The sequence below is a fragment of the Dryobates pubescens genome, chromosome 7, assembly GCF_014839835.1.
Source record: "Dryobates pubescens isolate bDryPub1 chromosome 7, bDryPub1.pri, whole genome shotgun sequence".
NCBI classification, from domain to species: Eukaryota; Metazoa; Chordata; class Aves; order Piciformes; family Picidae; genus Dryobates; species Dryobates pubescens.
Genome location: NC_071618.1, coordinates 13,731,392 through 13,756,472, shown reverse-complemented (window position 1 = coordinate 13,756,472; position 25,081 = coordinate 13,731,392). Strand labels below are relative to the sequence as shown.

General features: G+C 39.4%; 1 protein-coding gene across 4 annotated transcripts in view; it reads right to left on the bottom strand.

Annotated features, from left to right (window-relative positions):
* FGF14 (fibroblast growth factor 14) overlaps window positions 1–25,081 on the bottom strand; it is a 436,610-nt gene that overhangs the window by 127,869 nt on the left and 283,660 nt on the right. Inside the window, exon 1 of one of the 4 annotated variants that reach the window (XM_054162956.1) lies at window positions 10,901–11,630. The exons of the other annotated variants lie outside the window; for them this stretch is intronic. Coding sequence (XP_054018931.1) covers window positions 10,901–11,093 — 193 coding nt within the window. The 5' untranslated portion in view covers window positions 11,094–11,630. Of the gene's footprint in view, window positions 1–10,900; window positions 11,631–25,081 lie in introns of those variants that run through there. 4 annotated transcript variants of the gene reach the window in all.

Here is a 25,081-nt window from a genome sequence, read left to right as displayed (position 1 = left end):
TGAATTATCCTGATAAAGAGAATGTATTCAATCTTATCATCTTCTCCTGAAACAGGAGCTTAGATACCAGTAAATAGACAGCCTAACAATATTCACAACTAGCTCACTCACAATTGTTTAAAAAACACTGATCTAGTGCCAACTGAATTCAGTATGCAGAAAGACCAAGGTCCGATTCATCATGAAAGTGCTCTCTCAAAGGCCAAAAAGGGATGCAAGACCAAAACCCATAGTATTAGTATTTCAACTGCTGTCCCCTAAAGACACTTTTCTCTATCCATGGTAAAAATTCAACCCAATAACCAAATGGAGGCATTCAGGACTCCGTAAGTTGTCAAAGTATTAGAGCCACTGTGCAAGACACTGCTGATACATTTTTTCACCTCCTACGCAGTTATGACATATCCCTAAAAAAGAACTTGATATGCCACTAACTATTGGACTCAGCATGCGATTTGCGCCATTAGTCCTCTAGTATCACATCTGAAATGCTCTGGAAAATAAACAGCATACAACCAAATTGTTTCTGTGTAACAGCACACACACATCTATCTGAAATCAGCTGAATAGCACACACACATCTATCTGGAAATCAACTGGAGCTATCCCCATTATACACGTAAACTAACAGACAACTGAAAACTAGTTGCACTTCACATAAATAAACAGAATTAAAAATATATATAGTTAAAGGTGGCTTCCACCTCAGGTCTTGTCTGCAGTAGTCTGTCATCCCTTATATGATTAACAGCAAGAAAATACCTGAAAAGATGTAGTACCTTTTTGTTGCTTCAGGCTCCAAATGTGTCTAGTTTCTCTGCTATAATTGGAACTGAAATTAATCACACTGCGTATAAAAGTAAGAAGCCTAAGTTCGAAGATACTAGTCCTGACAACTCCAATTATGTTCTAGATTAATATCAGGACAGAAATAATTAAAACACTAAAAGGAAACTGGTTTTAGAAATCTGTTTAATCTATAAGTACTCAAATCTCTAGCCAGGTTACTCAGGCACATTTAACTTACCCTTTCTACACCTGAACACCTTTCTTGATATTCAGCCAGAGTTTGTAATGAGTGCTTTCGGTATGGCAATTTACTAGTAATGCATCCCCCACCTATTTCTAATCCACACTTACACTAACACTAAACGCTCATCAGCAACGAGTAGAAAATGGGTTTATTTTCACAGAATCACAGAATACATCTGGTTGGGAGAGATCATCCAGTCCAACCCTCGATACAGCACTGAAGGGTCAACACTTAAAACACGTCCCTAAACACCAGGTCCACACACTGCTTAAACACCTCCAGGGATGGTGACTCCACCACTGCTCTGGGCAGACCACTCCTTACACCTCTCCGTGTATTTAAACAAATGCCAACTGTGAAAATCAAAATACTGATAGTTAATGAAGCTGGCAATGAACTGACAAAATGACAGTTAAGAACCTCTAGCCATAAACATTTTGGGGGATAAGTTTCACTATTTTCCTCATACTTGGGCAACTCAGCCTGCTTAAACCATGGGAGTTTTAGCTGCTGTCACTGGAATTCTAGACTGTTCATCTATGACTGTCATCCAACAACCTGGAAAACTACCCAGTAACTCAACAGAAAGGTTTGCCTATGCCATCAGTTCATTTCAGCCATTATGTTTACAACATAAAACTCTGGTAAACAGGGTGGTGGATTGATTGATTGAATTGTACTGAATAAACTGAGGCCCTTGGGAAGGCTACTGGCTTGATCCAGCCATTTTGTCATTACGACAAATGACCATTCATACCTTAGTTTAACTACAATCAGATTATTCAGGCTTAACCTACACTGATTTTAGTACCAACTGTGTGGAAACCCTGATGATTTTTCATTTCTCTGTTCACTTTTCAGGCAAAAACCATCTGAGGGTGCTGGTATCTCTAAGCAAAGAAAAGTGAACAGTATGGCTAATTGGAATGGCCTGGTTTTTCTTTGTGTGGTTTGGAGTAAATTACCTTATCTTTACAGTGATATTCACTGTTTCCAAGGAAAGACAGATGCTTGCAACTAACATTTGGGGTTTTCTAAATGCTGTAATTTATATAAATACAAGCCATCTATTGATTTTATTTTATTTACATGCATAGGTTTTTGCTCATTTTACACAGAATTTACAACAGAATACTTTTTACACAGAGCATTACATATGAATTTTACAAAGATTTCCAGAATCATGTGAATGACATCAAAATACCTGTTTTTAGGTGGTAACATCACACTTATCTATATAAGCTAGCTAGGCCACAGAATCTAATGAATAAATGTACATCTACAAAAAGGATAAAACATTAAATTTTCTAGATATACATAAATTGAAAAATTAGGGATAACTGAACTTTAGAACTGGAAATAAAAATGTTTCATTTATTATTTTTTTTCTTCCTTAAATATTCCCAGAATCATAGAATGGCCTTGGCTGGAAGAGACCATAGACATCATCTTATCCAACCTCCCTGCCATGGGCACAAAAAATCATGACTTAGGCTCATTTGATTTAGCAAAAGTCTAGGGACACAGGAACTAGAATATGGACACAGGAACTCCAAGTCTATGGAATGAAAATTATTTCTACTTTGCCAGAAAACTAAAATATAACTAGTAGAAATAATGAAGTGGGATTGACCAATCTAATGCATGGAAAAGTTTAGCTCTAAATGAATCTCTGCACAAAATCATCTTCATAAGGTAAGAATAAAAAGGTAAGTAAAAAAAAATGCATGAAGATGTAAGAGTGCAAACAATTCAACTCTCTGTAAGTATTGCAAGATTTTGGAAGAGTTATGAACAGAATTGATATTACCAGGGAGAATGATTGGAGAAAAGCCTTACTTCACTACATTTATGAACATAGCAATTTGTTATAAGATTGCTCTTAAAAACAAAATGAAGAATTAAAAATCATGGATGAAAACCAAAATAAATAAACCCATAAATACCGATTTTATTTATACTCTAGTAAACAGACTCTTCTTTATGAATTACCAATAAACTTCACACACATTCTAATCACAAATATTAAGCCTGTTGTTATGTGGAAAACTCTGCTACAGATTTGGAAAGAAAATGTAAGTATTATAATGAAACAGACTTGTTAGTGAGGTACTTGCTGTTTCATTATAGAATATATTTCTAATGAAGAGTTTTAACATAATCCAGGCAATAGAGATATGAAAGGTTTTCACATAAGATACACGTAAGCCATAAATTTAGTACTTTTCACAGAAATCAGAACAGTTGCCTTTGATATTTCATTGACATTACAGAAAATACTACAACAAGAGCATGGTAATTTTAATTAAAAAATTCACCATTGTGCTAGTTTTACATGGCAAGTACAGAATCAAGTCTCTCTACAACAGCCAGGGAGTGCAAATTCACATCAAAACAAAACTACAAATACTCAGAATGCATTACCACAGTTAAGGGAGACCCTGGTAACAGCTTATGCCTCTAGGTTGATAGTTCCACATGAATCTCCACTGTAAAGAAACCTGCTGACCTTTTCTTAAGCCTGACATATCTGTTGTTTGCTAAGTGACTCTGAAATTCAGTAACAAAAATGCCTTGAGGCTTGAAAAGTCCCTTTTCAGTGGGACATGAAGTTTCACTCAGGTTTACTTGTACAATGAACCATTAAAAATTGAGATTAATTAAAAAACAAAAAAATTGCTTTCTCTTATTTGCTTTTTTTCTTTTTTTTTTCTTTGCTTTTTTTTTTGTCCACCAATCAAAACTAGGTGTTTTGTAAAGCATTATAGCAGGTGCAGCAGCATCTACACTTGGTATATTGGACACATCTTGGAGTCTGCAAATTAAAGTAGAAAGGGCAGGCTTTGCAATGGAAATTATAATTAAGAAGGACTTTTAACCTTTTTTAAAACTTAACTTCTACAGAGAGAAAAAGACTGTGTGCTTGTGTTTCTTAATACTGAATTATACTAAATAAAATGCTTGATTTAATATCTTAAACAAATGCCGAGTTCCAACATTGTTTCAATTTTACAGCAGTTTTATCACACAGCAACTTCAATGCCTTTCAAAAGTTCTACAACTGGGCAATGGATTAGAATCAAGACCACATATTTAATTAAATTGTACAATCTAGTTACATCCCAGAGATTATACTGTAGGATATAGTGAACAGTTTAACATTTGCATCCCAATTTCAGTCATCTTACTTTAGCTTCATTTATGAAAAGCTTTCTGAAAAAAACAATATAATATCTATTAGCTTTATTAGCTTCATCGTTTTATGAAATGGCAACCAAAACCACCTAGGGTCCTGAAAACCTTGAGAGAACAAGGTTTCAGGGGTTTTTTTTCAACATAGTTCATCTATTTAAATTTTATGTCAATATTTTACTATTTACTTTTTTCATGCTCTTATTATCTTTCCTTTGAAATATGCAGATTCTCCAACTTGAAGTAATTGAAGTAATGTCATCTACTTCAGGATATGCTGAATTCATCTGTAGTTTGTAACACAGAACCAAAACTTGAGAGTCCCGGACTTGATTCCTGCGTGACTCTAACTTGATCCAATTATATATTCCTCAATGCCAACACCAAAAGCAGCTAGTGTCTTTCTTGGCACCAGGAAATTGTATGTTCCCTCCTTCTTAGGCCCACAGGAAATTATGTAGAAAAATGTTATGGTCCATGATACAAGGAAAGCAGGTCACTGAAGAGATTCAGAGCTTTACTAATTATCTGTGTATGGCAGAGCATAAGATCTAAATGACCACTAATAATTCTTCAGAACAAAACTACTGGTTTCAAAGGGCTTCAGAAAAAGCTGATGGCACAGTAGCAGTAGATGACATTGGGATATATCTTCTTCTCTGTCCTTAAGTCTAATACTCGCCCTAGGTAGAAATATTTTTCATATGACCAAGTAAGATGGGCCTCTGTTATCTCATAATCAAAAATGGGTAACCAATCTCACAGTTTTGTGTATCTTCAAATTTCTAAACTACTCTTTGATTCTAAATCAAAAGATTTTATGAGTACAATTTTCTCTATTAAAATTTCTGAATGTTAGCTCTATACTAAAATTGATCACTGCTGTTTATAAGCTACTGAGGTGAAAATTTATTATTCAAAATAAGTTGTAGTGCTCAGTTTAATTTGAATTAATAGACTGAAATATCCTGAAAAAAAAAATATCCACTAGTAGATCAAATATTGTTAGAAGACAGAATTGTCTTCAAATACAGTACAGAAATCTGACCTCTCCTGTAACACTTCTATCACTACACCAGTGTGAATCAAAAACCACCTATACTGAAATATCCCTTAATATCTCTATTAACCAGATGATTCAGTTGTACAATGCATTAAATAGACAAAATAACTGATACACTGTAACAAAAAAGAAAAATTACTGTATGTGGACAGAAACTGCATAAACTTTGGGACTCTAGCAAAATTACTAAAGAATGACAAGTTCATTTGCTAATGAATAGTTAAATGTCCAGTTACCAAGATAGTGAAAAGCAATGCTTATATTTATGAAATGGGAAAATGGGTTCCTCCAGTTTCACAACAAATTCGTGTATCTGAAGATTACATCAGATTGGAGGAACCCAAACAATGCAGTACTTTATAGACAAAACAAGCAAGGAATTCAAGCCAGAACAACTGTTAAGCTTTTGAGAAATTTCAAAGAAACCTGAGACTGCAACTAGAATCAAACTTAGAATATTTAGAAAGTGTAACTGAAAATATTTACAGCTCTCTAATAATCCAAAGTCTCCTTCTAGCACAATATTTTAATGTACATAATGGGTGAAGTTAAGTTTTTCTACTTGGTTTACATAAAAATAGGAGCTATTCTGAAATGTCATTGGACAGAACTGCAGCTATATTTAATGGCCACTACTCTGTCACCCATGCTTGAGTGATTTCTAAAAATCAATTATCCCTAAAATTGTGTCACTATTTTAAAGTTATTTTCCCCATTTCCTCTCAAAGACCATCTCATTCACCACTGTTAAGAGTCACCAAACCCAGTTAAGAGAATTACTTTCCAGCTATTACTACATTTCTTTTTTTAAAGCTTCCTCTTATCAATGGGTCTGTGTGAAATATAGAATGCACAGAAAAGTCAACACTAAGTCTAACACACAAATGTTAAAAAATATTTAAATATGATTAGAAAATTTTACATGAGATACAGCATGTTTACCATTTTCAAATTGTTATGATTAGCCAGTCCTTTGAACAGATTATCAGCAAGGCAGGAAAAAGTTTGGGAAATTAAGAATTTTTTATATATACTCTTAAGACTGGGATTGTAATTGAAAAGGGATGTAGGTTAATTAGTTTCACTTGAAGAAAATTTTTAAGACTAAAGAACATCCGTTCAACACCCAGAACAACAGACAGTCTTTCACCTAGACAACGCCGTAGCTTTGGAATTCCATGAACTGAGAGAAAAATTAATTTTGAAGTCAGTCACATAGCAGACAGAGCAGTTACAAGTTTTGGTCTGCTAAAGCGTTGAGAAAGCTAGAACATCTGATGCTGCAGGTAACTGATAGGGCTTTGATGCAGTTTCTTAAACTTTGGGAAATGAGGCATGTCCACCCACGTGCACAGATCACCATTTACATCATTCCACAGGTAGCAGAACTAAAAACTACTTAAGGCACTATGTATATGGAGAGTTATTTTATATCTCAGATTACGGGCCACTCCCACGTTTGCCGCAAAATATTAGCTGACAGACTGAGGAGTTTTCCAAAAATGCTTTCTTTGGAGAACTGAATTACCCTTGTAGGTAAAATAAAATCTAATTAGTGTGTTTTCTGTGTGTTCCCTAGGTCTTTCTCATAAATATTAATGTACCAAATTAGAGGCCAAGTCATTCGAAAATTCATACACTCTATGTATAAATTTAGAAGTGTTAGTGTGGTATTAACATGCAGAAGCAGTAAACATGACACTTGGGTTTTAATATATTTAAATGTTGAGTATTTTCCAGTAGAATACTCTCAAAGGACCTAATTAACCAAATGATGATATTTCAGATTAGCAAAGAAGCTAGATCTGTAGAAGAAAATACAAGCTAAGAAATTGTGAATTTGCACTAGTGATAAGCACGCATTTTTAATCTCTGTGCACTGTTGTTGCATGAGGTGAAGAACTGACATTTATTTTCTTCTTATTATTGGGTAGCCTCAGGTTGTATAAGGTTATTTTACAGGAAGACTCAGAATCTTGTCTGTCAATTCACTCATTTGTGATTAACATAAATTAAACCATTATAACTGAACAACATCTAATCCAGGACCAGGATGATTCATAACTGATTGATGTCTGGCATCAGTGTCAGGCAAGACCTTGGCTTCATGGCTACGCAGAGTTTATGAAAGTGGTTTCTTCATCACATCACAAGTAGGATAAAATAAAGATCAAGTAAATTTGAAATACCATAATGCTAAAAAATATGAAACATGGCTGTGGGGGTTGGTCTCTTCTCCCAGGCAACCAGCACCAGAACAAGAGGACACAGTCTCAAGCTGCGCCAAGGGAGGTTTAGGCTGGATGTTAGAAAGAAGTTCTTCACAGAGAGAGTGATTTGCCATTGGAATGGGCTACCCAGGAAGGTGGTGGAGTCACCATCACTGGAGGTGTTTACAAAGAGACTGGATGGGGCGCTTGGTGCCATGATTTAATTATTTGATAATGTTGGATGATTGGTTGGACTCGATGATTTTGAAGGTCTTTTCCAACCTTGTTCATTCTGTTCTATTCTATCCACTCAGTAGACTATCAGGCAAGTTTCCCACAGAAATCACTTTGCCAGTTTAATTCATCAACCAAAGTTTCAGAACAGCCATTTAAAATTACCTTTGTGTCCATCATTACAGCAAATATATAAGCAGATATACAAAATATTAGCCTTTACCCTGAGTTCCTGCATGTACATTTAATGCTACCCTTCCTACATGTTAAGTCTTCTAAAACACTCTCCTGTTGATATTTCAGTATGCTGCTAAAGAAAGAACCATAAGCATGTCCAGAAAATCAGTCATGATGACAGAAAAATCTTACATTCAGTAGGGGATACATATGATATTTAGCCTGTTATATATGCATAAAAACTTCATTTGTTCACAAATAAATCCTACTGAATAAGAACAGAACTAGCAGCACTTTTTAAGAGGAGTTAAAAAATAAATAGTATTTTCAAAAGTTTGCTAACATGTTGATAGGTGTGCATACATTATGCACTCCATTTAGCTAATTTACATACACATGCATGTACAAGAGTAAATGTATGTTTTTAATTTTAAAAGCAGCATTACTAGTTTTTTGCATTACTGTTTTTTAAAGCTGGGAAGACACTTATTTTTCATATCAAAGTTCAAAGCAAAATAGTTTTTAATTCCATGAGAAACACAAACTATCTTTTACTGTTCCAGACAACAGGTATTTTTATATTATAACTCTGCTCTTCCAGTGAGTTGTACAAGAATGCTATGGGTGGTTTGTCACAGTTTGATTAGCTCATTTTTCACAATGCCCTCATGACACTCGGTATATACTTTATACAAAGTTTATTTGTCAAAATCCCACAGCATCTGACAACTGATGTTTGGAAATTAACCTGTTTTGCTTGGCAAACACTTACTTTAATGGGTTCGACAATACGATTTCAGTGAAGAATTCAGTGGTCATTTAACTCAGTTTATTAAAACTAAAAAAAGACTCTCATAGATGTTCATTTTAGAATTCATACTTTCATAATTTCTACTTTTACCGCAGTAAGACTTATAAAATGTGAGGGGTTGCCAAACAATTATTTGTTCTAAATTATTCTGCATGAGGTACTTCAGTAATGACTTCTCCTTGTTTCTTCAGTTTCTGTACTAAATAGTATGCAACTTTGAATCCACAGGTACTCCATTTATCACTTTACACATCATGAACATACTCAGGAAGAGGCACAATGGTTATTTTTTTCAGCAGGAATTCCTATGGATGAGACCTGAATGTAAATTACTGGATAAATATCAGCATGTCTCCATTTGAAGTATTCTTAGAGAAAATAAACTCAGGGATCTGATGCTGCAGACTTTACTAGTGAATAGCCCTTGTTCTAATTATTCCTACTGAAATCATCTGTACCAGTAGTATAAGTTGACAGCTGAATTATATTCTAATCCAGTTCTCTTTTTAAGAATGTCACAAAGTGCCTTATGAAAAATGAATGAAGGAATGGATGAATGAAAAAAGGATGAGTTCACAAGTCTCTTTAAAGACCCTTCCAACTTCAGAAAATGTCTGGTATCTCAGTGCTATAAGACAGTCATGTCCTCTTCAGCCCATAATATAGTCAACTACAGAGATTTTCCCCCAAATACGATGGCTCAGGTACTCAGCTAGCAAATCTCCCTAAACTTGTTTTCATGAACAAATATCACATACATTGATTGACCAGTCTTCTTTTTAAGCAGACTGCCTAAAAATAAGCCACCAGAGATTTTGACACTGACATGTTCTCACTCATCTTCCCTCTAGCATTGTACTATCCAAAAATGGCAAGATTTAGCTTGCATTAGGAGTTACAAGAAATTATTCTTACAGTAATAAAGCCCTGTAAAAAATGATATTGTACAGATTTTGTCAATTTATTCTATTTCAAGTATGAAGCATGGATAACCAGCAGGAAGGCTCAATCAGGGCAGATCACTTATGATGCTTCTTAAAAATCATCTTCCCACCCAACCTAAAGATGAGCTATACTATACATACCAAATTACAACACAGGGTGGCATTCTCCAAAATAACAGACAGTAACTTGTTCTTTACCTTTGACTGGTAGATATTAGCCATGTTTTGAGCAACGATTAACATTTTCACTCTCCATGATACAAACCTTTTGTTCTAAAACTGCTTACTTGCTGAGGACAAGTACAAAAGAAGTCACCCCTATTTCTAAATATTGAGTTCAATACCACAAAAAAAAAAAAAAAGACAGATATATGCCATTGCAATATAACTTAACTCCTTTTATTTCTAGGGTTCTAGTAGAAAATACTAGGTAGAATGCAGTCACCACAGTACTCGTTTCAGTCATCTCCGTTACATAGTGGCCGTCTACCTTGTAAAAGAACTGCTGGGCTAACTTGTTGGTCTATATGATGAGACCCTAACCTGGAATGGGCAGGAGACCGGCAGACTCATACCCGGGCACCCACAGGGATGCAGAGCGGCCCTCCCATAGATGCCGGCTCTGCCGTTTCTCTCTCTTCGGTGACTGCGAAGGCAATGGGAAGCGAGACCACCGCACTACAGCCAAGCTACGCCTACCAAAGCCAAGCGGGCAGCTCAAGAAGGGAATGGGGGGCGACGGTTCTCAGGTACTTTACAAGCTTTCCACGTTGTGTGCTCTTTGTCCTTTAAGGAAAAACACAATAAAACGGGGACACGCAGGGCGACGGGCCTGGTTTCATGCCACGCTGGCCACCTCCCCCAGGAGGCTTCCTGTCCTGGAGCCCACCTGCCGTAACCAACACCGGAGCCACACGGCGGCCTGGGCCCGTTAGCCCCAGCGCCTCGAGAGGGGCGGCGACGGAGGCAGGCAGGCAGTTGCTTGCCCAGCGCAAGCAGCGCCGGGCAGCAAAGAGGGGTCCCAATAGAGGGGTTTCGGGACGGCTGCTGCGCCCCTCAGCTCGCGGAGCCCTTCGGCCGCAAGGAGCCGGGAGGCGCCCGCTGACAGAAGCCGAGGCGGCCGTTGGCGCCGCCACTGCCGCGCCCGGCCCGGGAACTTTCTCGCCACAGGTTGCCACCTCCCGCCCGCCCGCCAGCCTTAGAAACCCGCGGGCGGGCCCGGCCACAGGGACGCACCTTGGCGCCGCAACCGCCTCTTCTTGAGTCCGAAGATGCGGACCTTGGAGAAAATGTCCACCAGGTTGCCGTTGCAGAGCCCGCGGTTCTTGTTGGGGCTGTTCCGCCTCCTGCTGGCCGAGGGCCGATCCCAGTGCTGCTCCCTCGCCTGCCGCTTCTGGCGGATCAAGCCGCTGGCGATGGCCGCTGCCATGGCTGATCGCCGGCTCGCCCAAGTCGGCCAGCGCCGCGACGGGCAGTGGGGAGGGCAGCGGCGGGGCGCTCAGCCTCGTCGGGGACCCATGCCCAGAAGGACGGGCGAGCGGGAGCCTCCTCCGACCCGAGGCGCGGCTGCAGAAGGGCACCCCTGCCCTGCCGCCCGTGGGAGCTGCCACCGCTGCGGGTCACCACATGGGTGCCCCGGCGCCCCTCCCGCTGTGCCCCAGCGCAGGGACACCTGCTCGGGCGACAAGCGTCTGCGAGCGGGCTGGTGGCGCGGAGCGAGCGGGACTCGGGGCACAGCCGCGCCCGGTCAGCTCAGGTCCGGCCGGCAGCGTCACCTCGCGAGGCTGCCCCTCAGCCCCGCGCTGCTGCCCCCTCGCCCGCCGCTGCCATCGCCGCGGCCGGGGCGGCTACCGCCGCCTCTTTCAGGCTCCCGCCTGATGATTGCCAAGTGCTTCAGAAATCAGCATCTGGAGAGAGCAATCTTCTTCTCTGGGGAGAGCTGTAATCACGGCGCTTCAGTCCCACCCCGCTCCAGCCTCCCCTACACACACACACACACACACATACACACACGCACACACACACAGCGGCACGCACCGCTGGAGCTTTTTTTTTTGTCCTCTCCAAGGCCAGGGGCGGCAAGGGTGCAGGGGCTGGAGGAGGGACATGGAAAAAGCAGGAGAATAAAGCAAAGGGGGGCGGGGGGCGGAGGGAAGGAGTTGTTGCTGTTGCAGTTTTCTGGTGGGGACCAGGGAGTTCCCGGTGGATCCGCCGTCAGCTGCCACTGCTCTCCATTGGCTTTCCGGATGGCTTCGTGCGGGGCTACCTCCCGCGGGGGAGGAGGCCGCTGGGCGCTGCTGGGGTGGGGCGTATATCCCTCACTGTCCTCAATCGCCCACCGTGGCACCTTCATATGGACCCCCTCGCCAACTCCTTGGCACTGGCTGCCTGCCGGCTTGCCCCCGGGCGGCCCCCACGCCACACACAGCGGTCGCGCCGGTACCTGTCCCGTTGCCAAGGCTGGGAAAGCCTAGGGGCAGAGTAAGGCGAGTGAGCTTCTCAATTGTGGGCGCCCCGCACCCCAGGAGCTGACGAGGCTGGGAGTGTAGTCCAACGAGAGAGGGGTATCTGCTGCATGCAAAGGATTTAGAGCCGTGAGGAAGAAACACCTGCGAGGCTGAGAGGACATTCCAACCCAACCCAACACACACCCCTTGGGAGGAAAGGTTATAGTACCAGCAGATTTTAACTTAGAGCATGAACTGATTTCTGAGGTTTCAGAAACATCAAGAAACTCCATAGGGCACCCACAAACAGCCGCAGTAGATAAATGTATCAATCCGCAGCACCATGTAACATTATTTCCCCCCCCCCCCCCTTCCTAATATATGTCTTGCAACACCTGAACAAGAAAGCACCAGCCGAACTCGCTAGACACAGAATGCCTAAAGAGTCTCTGCCCCGAGGAGTTCACAACACACCATAGATAATAAATGCCATGTAAAATATGACATCTCATAGATAAGAGTAGGCTCCTCTCTCAGCAGAGGCTTCTGCATCTCTGATGATTTCCCTAAATCCTTTAATCTACAAAGGGCTATTTTTATACAGAGGGCAAAAGTGTATAGTGGGAACTCCCTTATACAGGGATTTTGTATTAATACAAGACCAACTAGGAGCAGAACATCCACAATCGGATCTGGATAATACATTTTAATTCTATTTAAAAGTGTCTCTAAAGAGATTCAACTAAAACGCATTGGATTTTCTATCTGGCAATTTTTTACAGAGCAGCAATTCCTCACAACGGTTACAATTGCCTTAACTAATGCAATTAGAGGGTTGTGATTTTTTTTTTTTTTTAATTTAAATTTCACTCTAATAGTTTTGCATACTGTTCCCGTTTCCCTTACTTCCCAGCAGCAAACAAGATGCTGTGTTGCCTTTCTTAAGACACAGGCGCTCCTCCAAATGCCTCTCCAGTGCCCAAACACTCCCCCTCATCATCCCCCGGCTCCCAATCCCCGTAGCGATCTGCGTTCAGCACCCCGGACAGTAGAGCAGAGACGTCCTGAAACATTCCCTGCCATCCGCGGGGGAGGGAACAAGACAGCCAAAAGCCTCCTTTTCGACCTGTCTCCAAACAAAGGGATGAATGAGAGGGAACAGAGTGAAATAAAAGCCAAGCCTCCACTGTCTTTAATTTTTATAGGAATTTAGGAGGGGAATACATACAGCTCTAACTTTAACATGAGAAACTCCCCCAAAAGATGGAAAACGGTTCCATGTTTCCTTTTGCAGGAAAGACTTCTTTATGCTATTCAATTATGCTATTCACTGCATACTCTTTACTACTATTGTTCCTTTTCCGTAGCTGCCTTCAAATCCTGGCCCTTTGCCAAAACACATTGTCATTTCTCAATGATAGGGTGCTCGGGGTGGTGGCAAAGAAAGGAAGGAATGAAGGTGAGAATGGGCAGTATCCCTTTAGACAGAAGACAATGTGGTTTTGACTACAGAGATCAAAACAATAGCTTTCTACTCGCATCTCAGAAATGCACAGCAGTTGTTTACAACTTGAGGTTTTGCAAAGAAAACTCAAGAGAGCCATCTGCTGTCCTAACCTGTGATAAAGTATGTGCAAGTCTAGTCAAAGTGAAGGTTTTGCTAACAGACGGGTTGTAGAAGCATGAACATACCAGCTACCTTAAAGACTAATAATTGCAGAAGATTATGCATTTAGGACAAATGGAAATATACACTTGCTACATTGAAATAAAATTTTATTTCTGATTAACTCTCTGGATATGAAAACAAACTATTAAAAGCAAAAGAGGGAATTTTCAAAACTTTCTGTTTTCCCATCTGTTAATTTCTAATTGCTAATTTATCGTGCATTTCAGGATTTTTCTCTAAAGATCTTTCTCTAAATGTTTGAAAACAGTTTCAAATCTTTAGAGAAAATGAATGAATTTTAGAGAAAAATATTCAACAGATGCAAACTATGCATAAAATATGTGTTTTACTTTACATGAGAGTATGAAAAGCTATTATTTCTTAAGTTTATTTTTTACAATATTACTTGGGACAAACCATATTCTGGCGTTATTATTTATATATATTTACTTACCTATTTTATCGCTTCTTGTATGTTTTGAATTAGGTGAGATAGAGTTGCAAGCTACAGAGTCATTTTTCATCAATGCAGAATGAAAACTCTACAGAATTCTTTTTTTTTCCCCCATAAAACGTTTCAATATAAACAAAAATGGTTTTTTACAAGTATGTTACTACATACACACACTCCACCCACATTGTTTCCTCCCAGATGTCCTGCAACCATTCTTCATATCAAAATCAAACCAAATCAAACCATAATAAAAACACCTCAGATTCCTTACAACTGTATATTCTCTAGAAGTGTAAAATGCCAGATTATGACATTGCTACTAAACATGTTTTAGTTACATGAGCTCTAGTAAAGATTTTAATACACTTTTAATACACAGCACATATTCTAGAACACACGTGCTAGAATATGATGACATAAAGTCATAGAATCTCAGAAACATAGAAATGTAGGCATTGGAAGTGACCTCTGAAGATCATCTAGTCCAACCTCAACAATCAATCTATTTTATATTCTAGAATTCAGTGGTAAAGTATTGTAAATCTAGACGTTCTTCCAGACTTTAAAGAGTTTAAGGTAATTTTGTGTCCCTAAAAACGTGTGAGGGTTTGGGGGGGGTTTGTTTGTTTGTTGGTTTGATTGGTTTCTTTTTGGAAGGGTGGGGGGTTTTCTGTTGGGGGGCGTGTTGCTTGGTTGGTTGGTTTAGTTGGGGTTTTTTTGAGGGGTGGTGGTTTTCTGTTGTGGGGAAGGGGTTGGTTGGTTGGTTCGTTGTTTTTTTGTTTTGTTTTGGTTTTTTATGGGGTTTTGATTGGGTTTTATTTTATGGTTTTGATGTTGTTTTCTTTTGAAGATGGTGTGTGTTATAGTTGCAAACCTTACTCCTTAAACTTACATTGAAACTGGAAAGGCTACTTTAGGGGTGAAAGTACCAGTTCAGGCAAACAATTGCAAGATATGTACAAGAGTATATCTGGGCCATTGGAAAAATCTAATGTCATTCCAGAAGAGATGTCTCAGCAGGAAAAGAAAGGCTTGTTTATAAAATCTGATGGATTCATTTATTCAACATCCCAATGTTTTTAATAAGACAACAGATTGATTACCAGAATGTTATATCTAACTAAGGCTGTGATTCTGAGTATTTGTTGGTATTGATATTTATATTTACTGAAATATAAATAATGAAATATACTGAAATGATTACTGAAGGTTGATGATAGTTTTGGTGGACTGTAATTCAAGTGTCTTATGGTAGTGTGAAGGTTTGCTCCACCACATAAAGCGCAACTAAACTCAGAGAAGTGAATGGAAAGCTGTATTTTACAAGCAATAATGAAATGCAATGAATATGTACAAAATATACAGTATTTATAATATATACAAAATTCACAGGAAAGAACGCAACACAGAAAAATCCTCCTGAGGAGAATCCCCCCTCGGGTTCCCCCAGAACCCCTCTCTTCCCCCACTTTCTTGTCCAAACTAACTAGATGAAAAAAAGGGGGGGGGGGGGAAATGTATTAAGGGAAATTTTGTTAGCTTAAAGCAGTTGTTGAGAAAGTTAGTTTTCTTATCTCATCAGTTTCAGTCCAAGGTCGGTTGCATGCAGTCTGGCCAAGAACAGAAAGAGAAGACTGAAGACAGTTCTTAAAGCTACATTCTACTGATCTACAAATGAAATTCATTTAGAATTATCTTTGTTTTCCATTTTACACCTAAATATTCAGCTAGAGAATTCTGTAGCTGTCCTTTTCTTAAAGGCACAGCCTAAAACTGTCACATATCTAAATTAAATTTACAGATTAGGATCCAAGACACAAGAAGGATTAAATATGATTCATGTATATGTAAGAATAAATTAATCTATATTAGATGATTAGTTATACAGACAACTATCAAAATGTAACCATTGTTGTATGTAACAGCTAAGGAAATATGAATGCCTATGCCAGCTGAGAACCAAAGATTTAGCTAGTGCAACATTTGCACTGAATTGACTGGTGACATTTCTTTCCATTCTTTACCTGGGATATGTCTGCAACTCAGAGGACTGAGTACCTCTACGCTAGTGAGTATTAATGTTCATTTAGGGAACTGAATAAAATTGTCTTGTAAATGACCAAAAGGAAAGTACTGAATAGATATTGGCTTATTCTTTAGGAATACCATAATTCTTCAACTACTTGATTTTGCTTTTGCTTTCCTTCTTCCCTTCCCAATAGCAAAGTGCATTGTTTTTACTGTAGTCACGAGTCTCCTGTATAGTGCTAAGAAAAATACCTGCTGTAGTTATTTATTTTCAGTTCCACTGGCTAATTCTTTATTCAACAGGGAAAATAATTTTAATAATTGTCTCTTGGCAAGATAAGGTGCATGATTTCCGCTCCTAACTTTTAGCACATCTCTTGTGAAACTTTGGTAATTTTTCCTAGTTTTAACTTTACATGTCCTCTACTTCTGATACTACTTCTTTTGAGATGAAGTAAACCAAAAAAAAAAAAAAAAAAGGGGTTGGATTGACTGGAGAATCTGAGGAGTATACACAACAGATCATATGAGGTTCTCCAGGATAGCTCACCTGAGCCCAAAACTTACCTCCAACAAGTCTCTTCTAATCAACAGTTAGCAATAACAATGAAAAAAAAAAAAAATCAAATCACTTCCAGGGAAAGATCCATAAAAGTAATTGGAAATTAAATACATTATGTTTCCTGTAGCAACACATATATATGATTTTAACTTCAAAAAATAAATAGTCCCTATAACGAAATATTCTTAATATATACTTCATTTATTTTGTTTCCACTGAATCTGATAGCAAAACAGTTGCCACCAGAGTGCTTTGGACAAAGCTCTAGTGACACAAGCCAGAACAACAACTTTCATTAAAGAAAAACAACTCCCCAACACACATCTGTAGTCCACACAGATGCACATACCAGTTTAGGATTTAGAGACCTAAATATCTTTTCTTCCTATGCACAGCTTAAAACAACATCTGTTGCATTTGCTTATCCAGGCACAGCAGGACTTCCCTGTTTTGACTGACTTCTGAAACATGCAACAGACTTTGCTGTTATTCTTCCGAGTAACTGAAAGTCCCTGTAATGCAAGTCTCCTTAATTTTGTTCTACAGAAACAAAAGAAATGTCATTCCTGAGAAATTTGGTCTCTACAGTGAATTTCCTCTGGAGTCAGTACAGCTGGCAAAGCATGGCAGTATGTAAGCTGTTATACCTGCCTGAAAACGCTCTCCTATGAGAATTTTCTACTCCTAGAACAGAAAAAAAATTACGACAATTGCAATGAACTTAAACTGCAGTTTCTCGATTGAAATAATCACAAATATTATCCTAAAAATATGCTGATTTTTTTGTTGCAGACGTTCTAGAATAAAAGCCAAAACCTATAGAAAAGTAACCATCAATATGAACATTTCTAACTGGAAGAGAAAAAAACCCTATCAACTCGTTGGGTAACAGTGATCTAGGGACTCTTTACCAGCATACATATATGGGTTGCTTCCTTTCATAGACTTTGACATTACATCCCAACATTAGTTCATTAGATGCTCACTTTCCAACTGATACCTTTGTAGAGTCATAAAATCCTTTAGCCTTAGTGTTAATGAAATAAGTAACATCGGTGCATACACACAATATCATAGAATCATAGAATCATAGAATCAATAAGGTTGGAAAAGACCTCAAAGATCATCAAGTCCAACCTGTCACCCAAGACCTCCTGACTACTAGACCATCACACCAAGTGCCACATCCAATCCCCTCTTGAACACCTCCAGGGATGGTGACTCCACTACCTCCCTGGGCAGCACATTCCAACAGCTAACAACTTTCTCTGATAAGAACTTTCTCTTCACCTTGAGCTTAAACTTCCCCTGGTGCAGCCTGAGACTGTGTCCTCTTGTTCTAGTGCTGGTTGCCTTAATGTGGAATATGCAACATATAAACATGCAACATATAAAGCATAAAATGTAGGAATATGTAAAATTTACCCCAAAAAATCATATATGTACATGGGAGCAATTTCATATTTATGAGAATTTGAGGTAATCGGTAAGTGTTTTTATTCACATGCCTATTACTTAGAAGTATTTCAAATATGTCTGGAAGAGATATGACATGCAAATCCTAATTTAGGCACAGATCTTAATGTCCTCTGTCTTAAATTGTTAGGAAACTCAAAATGCCCTCCAAGCAGTAAATATATATGTATATAAAAGCTATGTATCCCAAGTTTACTGACAGTGTTTTCCTAAAGTCCTCCAACATACCGATTTAAAATCTTTACATAAGATGGTCTTGCTTTCTCCAGCATAGATATGAAAACATTGCAATGTGAGAAAAAAAAGGGTAGGTTTAGATTGGATGTTAGGAAGAAATTCTTCATAGAGAGAGTGATTGCCCATTGGAATGGGCTGCCTGGGGAGGTGGTGGAGTTGCCATCACTGGAGATGTTTAGGAGGAGACTTAATGGGGTGCTTGGTGCCGTGGTTTAGTTGATTAGATGGTGTTGGATGATGGGTTGGATGTGATGATCTCGAAGGTCTCTTCCAACCTGGTTTATTCTATTCTATTCTAGACTTTAAGAACAAAGGAGGTGGGGGGGGTTTGGTCATCTCACAGAGAATCAGGAGAAAAAGCATATCAATTACAATAAAATGCTTAAGAGAAAGGACAGGATGAGCAGAGACAGAGAAAAACTGCTAGCTTGAAAAGTAGAAGGACAATTCCACTTAAAATGCACTCTATAGTCTTGTGGGTATAGAAAATTATTTTCATCAGTGTCAGGAAGGACTGGAACATGGCTGCTTGCACATTTGCATGCATACAGGGCTCTACAAGGAAGGGGTGCCCAAGAGGGCTGGTTAAAAAAAAAAAAAAAAAAGGAGGTTTATGATATGTGGAAAAAAGGTCCAGTCAGTGGGGGGGATTATAGAAATATAGCCAGAGAATGTAGAGGTGCAACAAGGAAGGCCAAGGCCCTTTTGGAACTGAGTCTTGCCAGGGCAATGAAAGAGAACAAGAAGAGCTTTTACAAATACATCAATGATAAAAGGAAGAGCATGGAAAAGGTGGGCCCACTATAGGAGATATGGTAAGTGATGATGCGGAGATGGCAGAGTTGCTGAATTCCTTCTTTGCCTCAGTCTTTGCTCCCAATACCAGCCCTCAGGAACCTCAGTCTCTAGAAGCAAGGGAGCAGAACTGAAGGGGAAAGGACCCTCCACTGGTCAGTCATGACTGGGTTAGAGATCTCTTATACCAACTAAAGACACACAAATCCCAGGGCCCCGATAGTGTGCATCCATGGTGTGATGGTTTAACCTGCCCACATTAACAAAAACTCAGATAAACTCAGTCGGGGAAGCAATTAGAAGCTGTATTTTACAAGCAATAACTACAGTCTACAATGGAATGCAATAAATATGTACAAATATACAGTATTTACAATATTACACAGGTATTTACAAAGAGAAAACAGCACAGAAATCCTCCTGTCCAGGAGGATGCTGCCTCCCTTCCCCCCTCACCTCTCCCTCCTTTTTTTCCTCTGGTTAATTAGAAGAAAAAGAGAAAAGAGAATGTTAGAGAGAGCTCAGTTAGCTCAAAGCATCATTAAAAAGTCAGTAATGCTTATCTCAAAGTTAGATGATAAGGGTCTCCCCAGCGAAGCAGACATGCCAGCAGAGAAAGACAGAATGAAATGGAATCTGAGATTGTTAGAAATACATCCCACACATCTGACCAATGAAATTCATTTAGAATAATCCCTTGTTTTCCTTTTTACACCCAACTGTGGATTTGTTTGTACTTCTTCACTCTCCTGCTCAAAAATCTGCAGCTAGCTTTTTAAAGGCATAGCCTAAAACTGTCACACATGTGTGCTGAGAGAGCTGGCTGCTACTATTGCTGAACCTCTCTCCATCATTTTTGAAAATTCGTGGAGAACAGGAGAGGTTCCTGACAAATGGAAGAAAGAAAATGTCACTCCAGTCTTCAAAGAAGGCAAGAAGGAGGACCCAGGCAAATACAGACCAGTCAGCCCTGGAAGGATATGGAGCAGCTCATCCTGCAGGTCATCTCTATTCACATGGAACATAAGAAAGTTATCAGGAGTAGCCAACATGGATTTACCAAGGGGAGATCCTGCCTAAGCTGATAGCCTTCTATGAAACCATGACCAAATGGGTAGATGAGGCAAGAGCAGTAGTTGTTGTATACCTTGACTTCAGTAAGACTTTTGATACTGTCTCACATAATATCCTCATGGAAAAGCTCAAGAAACGTGGCTTAGAGAGTTGGTCTGTGAGGTGGATTGCAAACTAGCTTGACAGCAGAGTTCAGAGGGTTGTCATCAGTGGCACAGAGTCAACTTAGAGGCCTGTGGCCAGTGGTGTTCCCCAGGGATCACTAGTGGGTCCAGTTTTGTTCAATATCTTTAACAACCTGGATGAGGGGATTGAGAGTACCCTCAGCAAGTTCCCTGATGATACAAAACTGGGGGGGTGGATGACACCCTGTCAGGCTGTGCAGCCATCCAACGAGATCTGGACAGGCTGGAGAGCTGGGTGCGGGTAAACCTCATGAAGTTCAATAAGGACAAGTACAGGGTCCTGCATCTGGGGAGGAATAACAGCAGGCAGCAGTACAGGTTAGGGGCTGCCCTGGTGGAGAGCAGCTCCACAGAGAAAGACCTTGGAGTGCTGGTGGAGAGCAAGTTCTCCATGGGACAGATATGTGTTCTTGTGGCCAAGAGGGCCAATGGTATCCTGTGGTGCATCAAGAAAAGTGTGTCCAGCAGACCTAGGGTGGTTTTTTTCCCCTTCTGCTCTGCTCTGGTGAGACTACACCTGGAACACTGTTTCCAGTTTTGGGCTCTCCAGTTCAAGAGAGACAGAGAACTGCTGAGGAGAATCCAACAGAGAGCCACAAGAATGATTAGGGGACTTGAGCACCTTCCTTCCCCATGAAGAGAGACTGGGAGAGCTGGGGCTGTTTAGCCTTGAGAAGACTGACAGGAAATCTCATCAATGTCTGTAAGTATCTGGGGGGTGGGTGTCAGATGGAGGGGGCCAATCTCTTCAGTGATGCACAATCGGCACAAGCTTGAATGTAGAAAATTTCACCTCAACATGAGCAGAAACTTCTTTACAGTGAGGGTGATGGAGCACTGGAGCAGGCTGCCCAGCAAGGTTGTGGAGTCTCTTTCTCTGGACACATTCAAAACTCACGGGATGAATTCCTGTGAGGACCACCTTAGGTGATCCTGCTTTGGCAGGGGGGGTGGACCTGATGATCTCTGGAGGTCCCTTCCAACCTCTAATCTTCTATGATACTGTGATGCATCTATACACACACATCCACAGTACCACTTGATGGAAGAAGGCATGAAGGACACTCGCTGGCAATTCAGAAAAAAGTAGTCTTCTTTTCTGCAATTTAACCTAAAATTGTCCATGTAATTAATTTGGCAGATTTTTTTTGAGAGTCATCTGTCTTTGTTTACAATTCTTCTACCATTTATTTTCAAATAACTTTGTTTTGCAACAAATTTGATACCATTTTAAAGACATTTGCAAGGAAAAAAAAAAAAGGGGGGGAGCAAAAAAACCCCAACTCCAGAATCCAAAAATTGTTCCAGAGACCAAGTTATAAAGTATTTCTCTGTGTAATGATCAAGACAATGTAAGTTTCTGAAAGGAGGGAAAGTAGCTATAGAACAATGCTGGCTAGGGTTGCACTGGTCCATAAGGTAAGCCTTGATCTCCCCTGAAGTTTTTCATAAAGGAATGTTCTTTTCTAAAGAAAGCCACCTGCTGTGTTTCCCTGTTTCCAAACAAACAGAACATTCAGTGCATGTTATACTCTTTCTATTGAATAAAAAAAAATAATGATCGATATGAATCTATGCCTTAACTTATTTTTAGTTAATCTAGATATTCAGGAGTGTCTAATAGGACAATGCTGTTTATATTAGCATAGGAAGCAACTTTTGCCTTTTTTTTTTTTCTTTTACTCCTTTTTCCTTAATATTTCTTTCACTCTCCGTTACTGACTTTGACTTAAAGATTCTGTTTGTACTGACATACTATTGTTAATCAACAGATGCAAATGAGTATTATCTATTACTAGAAAACAATGTCAACAAAAAAAATACAACAAAAAAAGCCAGAAGAATATTAATTTGTAGATACCATCTTATTCTCCTCCTCTCTGTGATAATCAGTCTAGCTTCACCATTATCAGTGATAACTGCTGTATCAGACAGCACATTTCTATTTTACTTCTTTTTAAAGAGAAACATTTTCTTTTCTTCTGTACTTCATTTACAAGTTTAAGAACCTAGAAAAACCAGCAATGAATGTTTTGACCTAAAATCCCCATGGATTTAAGAACTTCTGCTTGCATGACTTGTTGCTCACATAAATTAGAACATCAAGCCAAAGTTCACAGGCCTTCTCTCTTTCTTTATTTTGAAGATGTGTCAGCTGGAGTGTAATGAATACTATAGTTACTTTACTGTCCTAAAGAAAATACTGCAATACTTGCTCATGTTACATGGTCGATATTCCTGGCTATTAGTTCAAATACCATAGCGTTGATTATTAGCAGTAAGAGCATGAATACAACTAACATAGTGACCTAATTTTGCATCGCAGTCTGCAAACCTAAATTGCAAAATACCTCACTGTGAAAACTTAACTCACGAAACCTTTCAACAGCATATTGCTCTAATGTGTAGTGCAATTATCTGATTTGCCAGCAGTGGTCACTGTTACTCTAATTATCCACAAATATTCCCACTGGGGAATAACTTGCAACGCATATTGATAAGTGTTTCTTTTATTACTTACTTTTATTGCACTGCTGCAAGAACTTGAATAACTTCATGTCAGAGAAAAGCTGAGTAAAACTTCTAGGATAGGGATATTTTTCAGCATTTGTGTTATAGTGGTTTGATTGTCCCTTTCTTTAAAACCCTAATGTTTTAAAACAAGTTTAAGATAAATAAACACAGGTTTATTCACCTGGGATTGTTTGAGGGTTTTTAATCTTCGCCATTTCAAGTTATAGAAGGTGTTTGGGTGGGAAAAAACCCAGAAAATTTCTTTGTTCCTCTTTCTCACAGAATGATAGTTATGACAAAACTGCACACCTTTTGCTCTGCTTTTATAAAATTGTTATAAGTAATGAAACCAACAAGCTAAAAAATTCTGAAAAGGGTATTTCCTTCAGCAGCCTGCATCAGTTACTGATTAATATAATTGTTTAAAATTTGCAAATGACACTTTTACAAGCACTTTGAAGTTAAGATGAAGTGCAGATTTTTGGTTAGGAATGAAAAGTAGATAGCTTTAAGCTCAACAGAGTGAGTTGCAGAAGGATTAGGTAGGAATCAGCCTAGCTCATTGGAAGAGAGTTTCCATTAATCTTAGAAATAGAAGGAGAACCTAAGTGTTTAAGGAAAGCAATGCCCAGGTTTAATCACAGATAATAAATACTATCTTCTTTGACAGTTACAAGAGTTAGAGCAATCACCTCCTAATCTCAATATTCAAAAGATTCATTTCTGAAAGTCCCGTCAGTCTAACACTATTATGTTGTCTAAAACCAACAAGGGACTTGGTCCCTGTGTCCCAAACAGCTTGAGCTGGAACCACTGTAAGAGAGGAATTAGGAGAGAGAGAGATCAAGCCGAGGCAGAGCGAAGAGCTACTTTTCTCTACCCTCAATATGGCTGGAAGACATCAGTTTGAACATACACTGGCTGACAGGTCAAATTTTGGTCTACTCTGCCCCTCTGAACTTTCTCACTCAATTCCGATTCCCAGATGCACAGGGCCCAGTTTTGATTCCCATCACTGTTGCCCCCCCCCAACTCTGTATAACACTCAAAGACACAGATGCAAGACAGTTGCCTCCTCAAAGGTTGTCCTAGACCAACTAAGATATATATGGGTGAATCCACGCATTTACCTTTGTTGGTCTATGGACCTTGGTCCACCATCTATGGACCAAGACTCAAATTCCAGACAACAATTCTGGATCCACAGGTGGTGAAATCTCAATCTTGAGCTCAGTTTCTATCTTTCCCTCCACCACCCTACCCTTTTTCCTCTCTTTTCTTTTTTTTCTATTTGTTTTTCTTTTTTGATAGACATCACCTATTTTTTTCTGAACTAGTTGATAAGGAAATAACTCCTCTGCCAAAGTGCCTTCATCCACAACACTTGCTGATACATTGTTTTGCATTTTTCCTCAGGATCACTGTCATGACCACCGGTGTTTTGGTCCCTGCCAAGGAGGGATAGTCATTGTTGTCCACTGAGTGGGACAAGGTGTTTGACTTTTGTATTATTCCTCAGAGTCATTGTTGTAACTCTTACTGTTATTGTGGCCCATTCAAGGAATTAGAAAGATTCACATCTCTTGTTATCCACCAAGTGGGATGAGATTTTACTAAAGCAGTTTCCATGTAAGTATATGTAGTATCTCGGTAGCATAATGCATATTGTCTGGCTGATGCAACCAGAGGTCTAGCTTCTAGCTGGCTGTATTTGCGAACCTCAAGCATACATTGGGTCAGTAACTCTCTGCTCACAACCTCTTATTATCTATATAAAGTGACTTAGAAGACATCAGTCAGAGCATGAATCCAGTCAAAACAGTTGGACTAGAGTGGATGACTTCTGAAACTGTCCTTCAGTCATGTTGGCTTTTAAACCTGCTCAGTCTTAAACACAGGTAGGCAGAATACTGTTCCTTCCCAAATCCCTCATTCCCAGCCATCCACTTTGAACTTGCTACTAGTGTACAAGGTCA